Below are 15,336 nucleotides of genomic sequence, written 5' to 3'. Positions count from 1 at the left end.
ATTTTCTCTTGCCTTTAACTTTTGATGAGTATGAGTAAGACTGGCCCGTGACTTCATGAAACTTATGTATTTAAAATCAGCATGAAAATCCGATTCTTTTGATGTGTCTATCAAACAGTTCGTGGTAATGAACTGTAGTAAGGAGTGACCCGGCTCAATAGCAACCAAAACTCTAAAAAATGGGGTTTTGATATCAATAGCTACATAAAAAAATCGTATTTTAATGCTGATTTTAAATATATATGTTTAATCAAGTTTAGTCTTACCCATCGAAAGTTACGAGCCTGAGAAAATTTGCCGTATTTTAAGAAATGGGGGAAAACAGCCCCTAAAAGTCATAGAATCTTAACGAAAATCACACCATTAGATTCAGCGTATTAGAGAACCCTATTGTAGAATTTTCAAGCTTTTATATACAAAAATGTGGAATTTCGTATTTTTTGCGAGAAGACAAATCACGGGTGCGTGTTTATTTGTTTGTTGTTTTTTTTTGGGTTTTTTTCCCTGGGGTCATCGTATCGACCAAGTGGTCCTAGAATGTCGCAAGAGGGCTCATTCTAACGAAAATGAAAAGTTCTAGTGCCATTTTTAAGTGACTAAAAAAATCGGAGGCCACCTAGGCCCCCTCCCACGCTCATTTTTCTCCAAAGTCAACGGATCAAAATTTTGAGACAGCCATTTTGTTCCGCATAGTCAAAAACCATAAGAACTATGTCTTTGGGAATGACGTACTCCTCCAGAGTCCCTGGGGGAGGGGCTGCAAGTTACAAACTTCGGCCAGTGTTTACATATAATAATGGTTATTGGGAAGTGTACAGCGTTTTCAGGGGATTTTTTTTTGGTTTTGGGGGTAGGGTTGAGGGGAGGGAGCTATGTGGGAGGATCTTTCCTTGGAGAAATATGTCACGAGGGAACAGAAATTCAATGAAAAGGGCGCAGGATTTTCTAAAATTACTATAAAAAAAAGAATGAAAAAATAAACATGGAAAAGTTTTTTCAATTGAAAGTAAGGAGTAGCATTGAAACTTAAAACGAACAGAGATTATTACGCATATGAGGGGTTCTAAAAATACTTTAGCATAAAGAGCGAGGTATTTAGGAGGAGATCAATACCTCGCTATTTATGCTATAGTATTTTTAGTAATTTTAGCTATTTGTTCTACGGCCTTTCGGATTCAGGGGTCATTCTTAAAGAATTGGGACAAAACTTACGATTTAGTGTAAAAAGCGAGGTACAAACCCCCGTATTACGTTAATACGAGGGTACAAACCCCCTCATATACATAATAAAAATTTAAGAATATAAAAGTTTGTTACGTAAGCTAATTCTTAAGTTACGTATATATTTTACTAATAAAAACATTCGTTAAAAATTAAAATTTATAGTTGCCTTTTTATGTAACCGAAAAAGGCAGGACAACTAGGCTTTCCCCACCCCTTATTTCTCAAAATCGTCTGATCAAAACTTAGAGAAAGCCATTTGGCCAAAAAAGGAATTAATGTGCAAATTTCATTTTAATAATTTATGTGTGGTTAGCCAAAATCAAACATGCTTTAATTCAAAAACATTCAGAAATTACATAACTGAAGTAAAGTTTTTTTAACTGAAAGTAAGGAGCGACATTAAAACTTAAGACGAACAGAAATTATTCGGTATATGAAATGGGTTGTCCCCTCCGCAATCCCTCGCTCTTTACGCTAAAGTTTGACTCTTTGCCACAATTCTGCTTTTTGAAACAATTAAAAGCTTTAGCGTAAAGAGCGAGGGATTGCGGAGGGGACAACCCATTTCATATACGGATTAATTTCTGTTCGTTTTAAGTTTTAATGTCGCTCCTTACTTTCAGTTAAAAAAACTATTTTTTTATGTAATTAGTATCATAATTCCGTTTTTTTTAGCTTCGTTAACTATTGAGCCGGGTCGCTCCTTACCACGCTCCTTACAGTTCGTTACCACGAACTGTTTGATTAATTAGGCAAATGAAACACTCAAGCAATAATATATATCTATATATATAAAAATAAGTTGTCTGTGTGTGGATCTGTGGATGGATCAGGTGACGTCACCTGAAAAAACTGGATCAGGTGACGTCAAAACTGAAAAAACTAAAAAAAGGCAAAAACTACAAAAAAACTAAAAACTAATAAAAAAAATAAAAAAGCTAAAAAACTAAAAAAAACTAAAAAAAGGCAAAAACTACAGAAAAAACTAAAAACTAATAAAAAAGCTAAAAAACTAAAAAAACTAAAAAAAGGCAAAAACTACAAAAAAAACTAAAAACTAATAAAAAAAATAAAAAAGCTAAAAAACTAAAAAAACTAAAGAAACTAAAAAAAGGTAAAAAACTAAAAAAAACTAAAAACTAAAAAAAACTAAAAAAAAAGGAAAAAACTGAAAAATAAGCTAAAATAAAGGTAAAAACCAATAAAAAACTAAAAAAAAAACTGAAAAAACTAAAAAAAGGCAAAAACTACAAAAAAAACTAAAAACTAATAAAAAAAGTAAAAAAGCTAAAAAACTAAAAAAACTTAAAAAACTAAAAAAAGGTAAAAAACTAAAAAAAATAAAAAATAAAAAAAAATAAAAAAAAGGAAAAAACTGAAAAATAAGCTAAAATAAAGGTAAAAACCAATAAAAAACTAAAAAGAAAAAAAGGAAAAAACTAAAAAAAATTTTCATCTAAAAAACTAAAAAAAACTAAAAAAGGTAAAAACTAAAAGAACTAAAAAAGAAAAAAATAAATGACGACACTCAAAGAGAAAGCGACCAGGACAAAAGGAATGTTCGATTAGCAATCAACAAAGCACCGGGACACAGGGAGTATAAATGACGACCAGGACATAAGTAAAAAAAACAACTATCTATATATATAAAAATAAGTTGTCTGTGGATCTGTGGATCGTGGATCAGGTGACGTCACCTGAAAAAACTGGATCAGGTGACGTCAAAACTGAAAAAACTAAAAAAAGGCAAAAACTACAAAAAAAACTAAAAACTAATAAAAAAAATAAAAAAGCTAAAAAACTAAAAAAACTAAAAAAAGGCAAAAACTACAAAAAAAACTAAAAACTAATAAAAAGCTAAAAAACTAAAAAAAAAGGCAAAAACTACAAAAAAAAACTAAAAACTAATAAAAAAAATAAAAAAGCTAAAAAACTAAAAAAACTAAAAAAACTAAAAAAAGGTAAAAAACTAAAAAAAAACTAAAAAAAAGGAAAAACTGAAAAATAAGCTAAAATAAAGGTAAAAACCAATAAAAAACTAAAAAAAAACTGAAAAAACTAAAAAAAGGCAAAAACTACAAAAAAAAACTAAAAACTAATAAAAAAAATAAAAAAGCTAAAAAACTAAAAAAACTAAAAAAACTAAAAAAAGGTAAAAAGCTCTAAAAAAACTAAAAACTAAAAAAAACTAAAAAAAAGGAAAAAACTGAAAAATAAGCTAAAATAAAGGTAAAAACCAATAAAAAACTAAAAAAAAAACTGAAAAAACTAAAAAAAGGCAAAAACTACAAAAAAACTAAAAACTAATAAAAAAAGTAAAAAAGCTAAAAAACTAAAAAAACTAAAAAAACTAAAAAAAGGTAAAAAACTAAAAAAAATAAAAAAAAACTAAAAAAAGGAAAAAACTGAAAAATAAGCTAAAATAAAGGTAAAAACCAATAAAAAACTAAAAAGAAAAAAAGGAAAAAACTAAAAAAAATTTTCATCTAAAAAACTAAAAAAAACTAAAAAAGGTAAAAACTAAAAGAACTAAAAAAGAAAAAAATAAATGACGACACTCAAAGAGAAAGCGACCAGGACAAAAGGAATGTTCGATTAGCAATCAACAAAGCACCGGGACACAGGGAGTATAAATGACGACCAGGACATAAGTAAAAAAAAAAACTAACAAAACTAAAAAGAAGGTAAAAACTACAAAAAAACTAAAAAGAAAAAAAAACTAAAAACTAATAAAAAAACTAAAAAATCTAAAAATCTAAATAAACTAAAAAAGAAAAAAAAAGGAAAAAAATAAAGGAGAAAAACAAAACTAAAAAACGAATGTATATACAGACCGGTACACCGGGATACAAATGACGACCGGGACACAGGGAATATAAATGACGACCGGGACACAGGGACACAACTACAACGGGGACACCGGGGGAAACAGGGGGATATAAATGACGACCGGGACAAAAAAACTAAAAAGAAAAAAAAAACTAAAAACTAATAAAAAAACTAAAAAATCTAAAAATCTAAATAAGCTAAAAAAGAAAAAAAAAGGAAAAAAATAAAGGAGAAAAACAAAACTAAAAAACGAATGTATATACAGACCGGGACACAGGGAATATAAATGACGACCGGGACACAGGGACACAACTACAACGGGGACACCGGGGGAAACAGGGGGATGTAAATGACGACCGGGACACCGGGACAGGGAATGGTCGATTAGCAATCACCATCAACAAAGCTCAAGGGCAATCATTAGAATCATGAGGTATAGATCTGAATACAGATTGTTTTCCCATGGACCATTATATGTTGCATGTTCAAGAGTCGGTAAACCTGACAATCTATTTATATGCAAAGACAATGGGACAGCAAATAATGTTGTATATTCGCAAGTTTTACGTAGTTAAAACCATATATATATATATATATATATATATATATATATATATATATATATATATATATATATATATATATATATATATATATATATATATATATATATATATATATATATATATATCTATATTCACAGGTGGGACATAGGGACACAACTACAATGGCGCGTAACTATTATGGCGCGTAACGACTTACGCGCGCGGGGGGGCTTGGGAGGGGGGGCGCGAAGCGCCCCCACCAACTAGGTGTTGGGGTGGCGCGAAGCGCCACCCCAACAGCTAGTATATATATATATATATATATATATATATATATATATATATATATATATATATATATATATATACTGAAAAGAAAAATCACCAAAGCAACAGCACAAACACATTAAAAAAAAAAAAAAAAAAAAAAGGTGGGACAGAAGGAGAAAAGGAAGACTGTTTTCCTACATTAGTGACTAATATAGATCAGCACCTGAATGCATGAGAGGTGTTTGGGAAGGGAGGTTCCAGGCCTGTTTTGACTTCTATGTCATGAAGATCTTACAATGTTAATGATTTAATGTCATTTCAAATAATTAAGCGGTTTGTTCTTTCCTTTTCTTTAGCCCACTCCTAGAAACAAGTGTCATTTTAGTGAAGACTTAATAGTTATAGTCAATGAACAGGGAAAATTTGAGCATACAAAGGAGTAATTTTGAATCATAAATACTGAAAATAAGTTCCTTCCCCCCTAATCCCCTTTTTATTAATCTATCAATCGCTTTTCTAGTTTATATTTTTCCCTTGAAGCTAGTTGACATAAAAGCATAAATAACATTTTTGTGCTTAAACTTTAGTATAATGTTAATTGTATAGAATTTTAATTTACAAAGCCTTATATACTTATAATGACGTCAACTTATAATGACGTCATATACAAACATACAAAATACATACATGACATCATAATGCTCAATCCTTATAATGATTTTAGTCGTCAAATATACATACAACTTATTTATATATATAATAGCTGTTGGGGCTATTGTATATTGTATACAATTTTAATTGTATTGTATAATTTTAATTGTTGAAAGTTGCTGGTATCACAGCTGGTATAAGTCTATGAAAATACCTATAGATTAGTTTGTTGTTGTCGTGCTATGTACTCACTTTTGACTCCCATATTCTGGTTTTTTTATGCTTGGCTTTCGAGGGTTTTTAGTAAAACGCTAGTTTTCTATAATTATACGAATATAGGGAAATATTATCAGTTGATTTATTTGCCCTAGTTTTATCAATATTTGCTAGATAGGCTAAGTAGCAATAATTTTTGTTTCTTCAAGTTTCGACTTTGCTCTTTACATCCCTTAAAAAAAAAATTTCTTTTTCAAATTAATCTTTGCCAATTTGCAGTTTAAATATAATATAGAAACAAGACTGCCAAGTAATTTCTATTCGGTTTAAGTTTTAATGTTGCTTCTTACTTCCAGCTTTATATGTGACAGTTTTTAATCTAATTCCAGAAAATCCAATTCCCTTCCCCAGTGTAAAATTCTCTTCGAAAGCTCCCCTAGAAAGTTTTGTTCCCGTAGAAAACTCTTCGCGTGGAAAATCCCCCCTGTAAAAATCTCACCCTAAAAAAATGTCCAAATATTCCCAAATAACAAATACTAGGCTATATGCGAACAATGGGCAAATTGAGTGACTTACAACCCCATCTTTGGAAACTATGGAAACCAAAAGAAACAACAAATTTAAATTACTCAATTCTATTTTTTCGAAATTCTAAAGGGAAATGTAAAAAAAATGAAGCCATTTTCTTATACAGAAATTATCAAAAAAAAATTAAGCTAAAAATCGCTCAAATTTTGGTGCTTAGTCGTAAATTTTTTGGCGTGATAGGAAAAACAGCATTGGTTAAGAATTACCATAGTCTGTCTTAATAAAGACAGGTTCTCCATATAAAAAAAAACAGTTCGTGGTAACGAACTGTAGTAAGGAGCGACCCGGCTAAATAGCAAACGAAACTCTAAAAAATGGATCTAAAAGATACATCAAAAGGATCGGATTTTCATGGCTGATTGTAAATATAGTTTCATAATAAGTTTCATGATAAGTTTCATCAAATTTAGTCTTTGTCATCAAAAGTTACGAGCCAGAGAAAATTTGCCTTATTTTGGAAAACAGGGGGAAACACCCCCTAAAAGTCATACGTAGAACCTTAACAAAAATCACACCATCGCATTCAGCCTATGAGAGAACCCTTTTGCAAAAATTTCAAGCTCCTATCTATAAAGACAGACCACGGGTGCGTGTTTATTTGTTGTTTTTTTTTTCCAGGGGTTATCGTATCGACCAATTGGTCCTAGAATATCGCAAGAGAGCTCATTCTAACGGAAATGAAAAGTTCTAGTGCCCTTTTTAAGTGACCAAAAAACTGGAGGGCATCTGGGCCCCCTCCCACGCTCATTTTTTCTCCTAATCAACGGATCAAAAGTTGAGATAGCCATTTGTTCAGCATAATCGAAAAACATAATAACTATGTCTTTGGGAATGAATTACTCCCCTATAGTCCTCGGGGGAGGGGCTGTAACTAACAAACTTTGACCAGTTTTTACATACAGTAAGGGTTATTGGGAAGTGTACAGACGTTTTCAGGGGGATTTTGTTAGTTTGGGGAGGGGGCTATCTGGGAGGATCTTTCCTTGGAGGAATATGTCACGGGGGAATAGAAATTCAATGAAAAGGGCGCAGGATTTTATAAAATTACTATAAAAAAAAACAATGAAAAAAATAATTAATTTAATACAATAAAAAAATAAACATAAAAAAGTTTTTTTAATTGAAAGTAAAGAGTAGCATTAAAAACTAAAACGAACAGAGATTATTACGCACATGAGGGGTTCTTCTCCTCCTAAATGCCTCGCTCTTTATGCTAAAGTATTTTTAGCAATTTCAACTATTTATTCTACGACTTTTCTGATTCAGGGGTCATTCTTGAAGAATTGGGACAAAACTAAAGCTTTAGGGTAAAGAGCGGGGCATTAACGAGGGGATAAACCCCCTCATGTACATAATAAAACTATAAAAATATAGAAGTTTGTTACGTAATTTAATTCTTAAGTTACGTAAATTTTTTACTAATAAAAATGTTCGTTCAAAATTAAAAGTTTTAGTTGCCTTTTTAAGTAACGGAAAAATTAGACCAAATAGGCCTCCTTCCCCATCCCTTATTTCTAAAAATCATCTGATCAAAACTAAGAGAATGCCATTTTGCCAAATATAGAATTAATATGCAAATTTCATTTTAACAATTTATGTGCGGAGACCCAAAATCAAACATGCATTAATTCACATTTTTGAATTGATTACATTCAAAAATGTAGTCAAATTACTTTCTTGGGGATTTTGTTGTCATGGGATTCTATCCCACGCAAAATCTGCCGAAGTTGCTCAACTATGATAATAGTTGTTACAGCATAACAGGCAACTATGATAACAGAAAAAAAAATGAAAATTTGTATTACAGGTTGGGGAGTTTAGCGCTCATTCCTGAAGGTCCAAAATATACTTTTTCTCTAATTTGATATTCCTTTGAATTGTATTATCGATATTAAAAGATAACTTAAATTTTTGGGGATCGTGGGTGGGGTCCTATCAGGGCTCTCCAGGAAGGGTGTGTACGGCAAACAGGGTATGAGGAATATTGTTGGAGCACTTGACTAGTCTTCAACTCAAGGGCGCCTGAAGACATAATAATGAAGAGATAATGAAGACATAAAAAGAGGTATTCTTCAAAATCTAGGGGGATTGACCCCATCACCCCCCCCCCAAAAAAAAAATACTTCAATTGTAGGTACAGCGTATCGAATTTTGCCCTTGGAAGTTTCTTTGAGATAGAAAAGAAATCATGTCTGTGAGTTGGTGTGTGAAAAGCTGGGCTAGAATTAATAAGAGGGCTCTTCAGCTAAATTCTATATGCTGTAAGATACTTCGGGGAGACTGGGGTAAGGCAATCCAATCAAAACTCAAATATACTAATATATATATATATATATATATATATATATATATATATATATATATATATATATATATATATATATATATATATATATGTATATATATATATATATATATATATATATATATATATATATATATATATATATATACTAGCTGTTGGGGTGGCGCTTCGCGCTACCCCAACACCTAGTTGGTGGGGGCGCTTCGCAAACCCCCCAAGCCCCCCCGCGCGCGTAAGTCGTTACGCGCCATATTAGTTACGCGCCATTGTAGTTGTGTCCCTATGTCCCACCTGTGAATATAGATATAGATATATATATATATATATATATATATATATATATATATATATATATATATATATATATATATATATATATATATATATATATATATATATATATATATATATATATATATATATATATATATATATATATATATATATATATATATATATATATATATATATATATATATATATATATATATATATATGTTTTTAACTACGTAAAACTTGCGAATATACAACATTCTTTGCTGTCCCATTGTCTTTGCATATAAATAGATTCTCAGGTTTACCGACTCTTGAACATGCAACATATAATGGTCCATGGGAAAACAATCCGTATTCAGATCTATACCTCATGATTCTAATGATTGCCCTTGAGCTTTGTTGATGGTGATTGCTAATAGACCATTCCCTGTGTCGCCGTCGTCATTTATATATCCCCCTATGCCCCCCAGGGTCCCCTTTGTAGTTGTGTCCCTGTGTCCCGGTCGTCATTTATATTCCCTGTGTCCCGGTCGTCATTTGTGTCCCGGTGTCCCATTCTGTGATTTCTCTTTGAGTTTCCCGGGCGTCATTTATATTCCTTGTGTCCCGGTGTCCCGGTCGTCATTTATATCCCCCTGTGCCCCCCAGCGTCCCCGTTGTAGTTGTGTCCCTGTGTCCCGGTCGTCGTTTATATTCCCTGTGTCCCGGTCGTCATTTGTATCCCGGTGTCCCGGTCTGTATATACATTCGTTTTTTTAGTTTTGTTTTTCACCTTTATTTTTCATTTTTTTCCTTTTTTATTTTTAGTTGTTTTAGTTTTTTAGCTTTTTTAGTTTTTTATTAGTTTTTAGTTTTTTTTTCTTTTTAGTTTTTTTGTAGTTTTTACCTTTTTTTTAGTTTTTTTAGTTTTTTTTTTACTTATGTCCTGGTCGTCATTTATACTCCCTTTGTCCCGGTCGTCATTTGTGTCCCGGTGCTTTGTTGATGGTGATTGCTAATCGAACATTCCTTTTGTCCCGGTCGCTTTCTCTTTGAGTGTCGTCATTTATATTCCCTATGTACCGGTGTCCCGGTCGTCATTTGTGTCCCGATGTCCCGGTCTGTAATTTCGTCAGTTGAAAACATGACGTCAGTCGACACACAAACATGACGTCACCCGACAGACAGACCCACACACACACAGACAACTTATTTATATTTATATATATATATATATATATATATATATATATATATATATATATATATATATATATATATATATATATATATATATATATATATATATATATATATATATATATATATATATATATATATATATATATATATATATTAGAGAATTATTAAAGAATTATTAGCTTTGCTCTCTGTTGAACAAGAATTCAGTCCCGGGTTACAGCGACCTCTCTTTTCAGTGTACCACAATTTTGTCCTTAAGTCACCATCATTAAACTTGTCAATGTGATCGCTATGGTGTAGTAACTTTTAAGCTATTTTAAGATAAGTTCTTTTTCATTATAATGCTTTGTCTTTAAGTTATAATTGTTTGCTTTTTAAATTAGTCTACTATATAGATTACATAGGCATTTTTGCCAGATTATAAACTAATTTTTTTTCTTTGTCTTTTCAGGCAATGTATCAATGTTTTTAGAAGACGCGAAGGATTTTGATATATTTGAGAAATACGGGGTAGATCAGGTTGCTGATTTTACTTTTCTTGTTGTTAAAGAATTATACACACGGAGGGGCATAGCAAAGGTGATTTGTCTCCTTCTTAATCGATGATAATATTAGTTTATTTTAACTTCCAAATAGGAGTGATTTAGCAGCCGAATTCTAGATTCAATTTTTGGTGCTTGTATCTAAATTTTAGCCGAAAAATTTTAGCCGAAAAAATAGCGTAAAACCCCTTCCTCCTTTTTTTAAGTATGTAAATTTAACTTGTCCCAGAATTAATATTATGGATTAAATCAACAGTACATTTCTTTTTTAATGTTTGGTTGGTTTTCCTATTGAAGGAACACTTGAACATTGACCCCTAAACACTCGTATAATAGCTCAACATATCCGGATAAAAAGTAAGTATGCACGTACACCCGTTACCAAATGTTTAAGAGGGTAATAAAAAGAGTACCGATCGCAGATGGGAGCCTTTCCTATTCCAAGCTTTTTTACAGTAACAATCCATAGTTTGGTTTGCTATTTGAATGTTGGAGAAAATTTCTAACAATTTTTAACAACATACAACCTCATGATAATCTGGGCACAAATACTATTGTTTAATTTAGTTTCATACTTTGTAAAATTGATCCAAAATAAAACTTCATAACTATTACATTTGATTCTTGTAAATGGCACTAGAACTTACAATTACCAATTGGGCTAACCCCTTTAAAAGTTTTCATGATACTGGTGTCTATGATAGCACTGTGCTATCTATGGTAATGCTTATATACCCTTTTGAATACCTACATGCATATGGTTTTTTCGTTTAATTAAAACTCCCGCTAAACATACCCTAAAAGTTATACCTTGATACCCTTAGTGTCATTAGTTACAGCAATCGTAGTAGTAGCATTAATCAGAGGCAAACGCAATAGCGTTGCCTATATTAAAGGCTATAAGACTCCAATGTTTTATTATTATTTTTTCCCCAGAAACACTTCATATGGAAGGTGTCGTCGTACAACTTCGGAGGGGGCTCATTCGATTGGGAATCATAAGTTCTAGTGTCCTTTTTAAAAGTCTAAAGTGGTCGAAGGGCTACTATCCCCCTCTCCTCCCACCCCATGCCCTTTTTCCCAAATGCATCCGATAAAAATTTTTAGACTTTCATTTTGTAAAAAAATACTTCAAAGATCAGATGACAAGAATGCCGGGTCGACACAACCCCCAAGGGCCCAGGAGCAGGTATTATAAGTTATGGCCTGAGAATATATATGGTTCTTCAGGGGACTTCAGAGGGTACTCATTTGATTAGATGTTAAAAGTTCTATTTCACTGTTAAAGAGTCGAAAAAGATCAGAGAGAAACTAGTCCCCTCCCCCAAGCCCTTTTTCCCCAAACCCATTCGATTACAAATTTTGAGATAGCCATTTTGCTAAAAATAGTTCAAACATTAGATCACAAAAACCCCGGATCGACACAATCCCCCAGGGCCCTAGGGCAAGTGTTTTAAGTTTGCCTCGGTGGCATATAAGGATTTTAAGTAAATGGTCGTATAGAATTCGGAAGTGGCTCATTTTATTTAAAATTGAAAGCACTTTTTATGAGTCAAAAGTGATCGGAGGGCATCTAACACTCTCCCCCACACCCTCTTTTCCCAAACTGCATCCGATCAACATTTTCTGATAGCCAGTTTGTTTAAAATAGTCCAACGACCAGATGACAAAAACTTTGGATTCAACATATCCCCCCACCTTCCCAGAGTCCGGGGAAGGGTTGTGACTTATGCCCCGGGAGCATAAAAAGTTTTTATGGAAGAGGTGGACCTATAAACCTCGCAGGTAACTCAAATGATTAGAGATTGAAAGTTCTAATTTCCGCTCTTAGAGTCAAAATGGAGCCGATGGCATCTAGCCCCCGCCCCAATTTTCTTCTCCCCAAATGCGTCCGATCGAATTTTTTATAAAGTCATTTTTTTCAAAATAGATCAAAGATCATATAACGAAAACGCCAAGGATAACACAGCCCCCCCCCCCCAGAGCCCAGGAACAAGCATTGTAAGTTATACCCCAGGGGCATATAAGGTTCGTATGGAAGGGATGGTCATATAAACTCTAAAGGGGGATCATTCAATTGTAAATAAGAATTTCTAGTTCCCTTTTTAAGAGTCAAAAGCGACCAGAATACAACCAGCCCCCCCCCAGGGCCCTTTTTTCCCAAATGCATCTGATAAAAACTTTGGAATAGCCATTTTGTTCAAAATAGTTTCAAGATCAAATCACAAAAACTCCAGGATCGACACAATCCCAAAGATCCCTTGGACAAGTGTTGTAAGTTATGCCCCAGGAGTATATACGGTTTTATGTGAAGGATGGTTGTATAAACTTCAGAGGTGGCTCATTTGAACGGAAATTGAAAATTCCAGTTACCTTTTTAAGAATCATCAAAAGTTAGAGAAGGGTGTCTCCCCTCCCCTCCACACACGCCCTCTTTTCCCCAAATGCATCCAGAACCTGGGGGAAGAGTTGCAACTTATGCTCCAGGGACATATAACATTTTTATGGAAGAAGTCCCCGTATAAACCTCGGAGGGAACTAAAATGATTGAAAATTGAAAGTTCTAGCTCCCTTTTTAAGATGAGAAAGTGACCCAATTTCAATTAGCTTCCCCCTACCAACTTTAAGGTCATAGGGATCTAATAATTTATTATTTTTCCCCAGAGGCACTTCATATGGAAGGGATGGTCGTATAAACTTCGGAAGATGTGACTCAGTCGATCGGAAATCGGAAGTTATAGTGCTCTTTTAAGTCAAAAGTGATTGGACGGCCACCAGCCTCCCCCCACCCTTTTCCCCCAAAATAATCCAATAAAAATTTAAAAATAGTTCAAAGATTGATAACAAAAACTCCAGGGTTGACATCAACCCATAGAGGCCTGCGTTTTAAGTTATGTCCTGGGGGCATTAAGGGTTCTTATAGAAGGGGTCCACTTTGATTGGAAATTGAAAGTTTCAGTTCACTTTTAAGAGTCATAAGAGATCGGAGGACAGCTATCCCCCCTCCCCAAGCCTTTTTACCCAAAATCCATTCGGTAACCCATCCGTTTTTATGCAAGGAGTGGTCGTGTAAACTACAGAGTTAGCTTATTTGGTTATATATTGAAAGTTCTAACTACCTTTTTAAGAGACAAAAGTTATCGTGGGGTATCTACCCCCCCCCTAGACACTGTTTTCCTTAAAAGTGTCAGATCAATTTTAGATAGCCATGAAGCAGTCCAATGATTAGATAATAGAAACTTTGAGGTCAACGCACACCCCAGAGCCCAGGGGAAGGAATGCAGCTTATGCTCCAGGGCATATAAGGTTTTTATGGAACAGGTGGCCTTATAATTTTCGGAGGAGACTCAAATGATTGGAAATTCAAAGTTCTAGTTCTCTTCTTAAGAGTCAAAAGTGATTCGATGGCAACTAGCCCCCTCCCACCAAACCTCTTCTCTATTAATGTGTCTGATAGAAATTTTTATATAGCCATTTTGTTCAAAACAGACCAAAGATCATATAAAAAAAATCCAGGGATAACACAGCTCCCAGAACCCGGGAGCAAGCGTTGTGAATTATGTCCCGGGGGCATGTAAAGTTTTTATGGAAGGGATGATAGCATAAACCGCAAAGAGGGCTCATTCGATTATGAATCAGAATTTCTAGTGATTGTAGGGCAACTAGTGGTAGGGCAACCCCCGAGAGGGTTGACATGAACCAAGTGGCCATCTTTTCGATAAGACGCATTTGAAGAAATGATAGGCATGGGGGGAGGGGGCTGGTTGCCTTCCAATCAGTTTTTACTCTTAAACGGGCACTAGAAGTTTCAATTTCCATTCGAATGGCTCCTTTTGACGTTTTTACGACAACTCCTTCTACACGAAGTTTCTTGGTCAGAAAAAAAAATAATAATTTTATTCTGTAACTCTCAGCTTTTCTGGGTTTTGTGGATTTCATATTTTTCAGGAGATGGTGAGCAGAGCAATGGCCCTTGCAGCAAATAAAGGGCTCAGAGTTGTTACAGTCCTTGCCACAAGCCCAATTACAGTGAACCTGTTCGAAAAAATGGAGTTTGATCTATTAAAGAGTCTTAGCATACGGGACTACACTTTAAATGGTACAATACAGTTCCCTTTTGCAGAAGAAGGACTTGTAGGGAATTTGTACGGAAAAAGACTGTTTTGATAATAAACAGAAAAGAAAAGAAAAAATCTCTTTTGCCACTATCTGCTCTGTAGTTAGAGCTTGCCTTATTATATTTGAACTTTTTTCCTGATTAAACACATCCTTTGTAATCTAATGTTGTTAATCATGGGCAAAGCAATAGCGGTGTGAACTAAAGAGCTAAGCGGGCACAACGCATTTTTTTTCCTCAAGGCACTTTGTATTGAAGAAGCTGTAAAAAATACTTTAGAAGGGGCTTATTTGTATGGGAATTGAAAATTCTACTGTCCTTTTTAAGAGTCAAGAGCGATTAAAGAGTCGTTAGGACTCTTTTTAAGAGCCCTAAAGCACCTCATCTCCACAAGTTTATCGGTTCAAAATTTCAGGATTCAGGACATCTCTCTGTGTAAGGGCAGTAAGTTATTCAATTCGTCCATTGTTTATATGTAGTATTTGTTATCAAAGAGATACGTGATTGATCATTGTTGTCTAAAAAGCCCAAAGGCATCTAGGTGAAGCTTTCAGGGAGCGTTAAGGGGAATGTTTAATTAGTACAAAGGCA

At 33.5% G+C, this 15,336-nt stretch overlaps 1 protein-coding gene across 1 annotated transcript in view; it reads left to right on the top strand.

Moving 5' to 3' along the window:
- The window catches only part of LOC136037391 (uncharacterized), a 29,236-nt gene extending 14,331 nt beyond the window's left edge, over positions 1-14,905 (top strand). The window contains exons 3-4 of the mRNA XM_065720136.1: positions 10,538-10,665; positions 14,577-14,905. Of these exons, the coding sequence (XP_065576208.1) occupies positions 10,538-10,665; positions 14,577-14,795 (347 nt within the window). The 3' untranslated portion in view covers positions 14,796-14,905. The remainder of the gene's footprint in view (positions 1-10,537; positions 10,666-14,576) is intronic.
- The last annotated feature ends 431 nt before the right edge of the window (positions 14,906-15,336 follow it).

The sequence above is a fragment of the Artemia franciscana genome, chromosome 16 (assembly GCF_032884065.1).
Source record: "Artemia franciscana chromosome 16, ASM3288406v1, whole genome shotgun sequence".
Classification (NCBI taxonomy): Eukaryota; Metazoa; Arthropoda; class Branchiopoda; order Anostraca; family Artemiidae; genus Artemia; species Artemia franciscana.
Note: the sequence above shows the minus strand (reverse complement) of the source record. Positions and strands in the feature narration are given on the sequence as shown.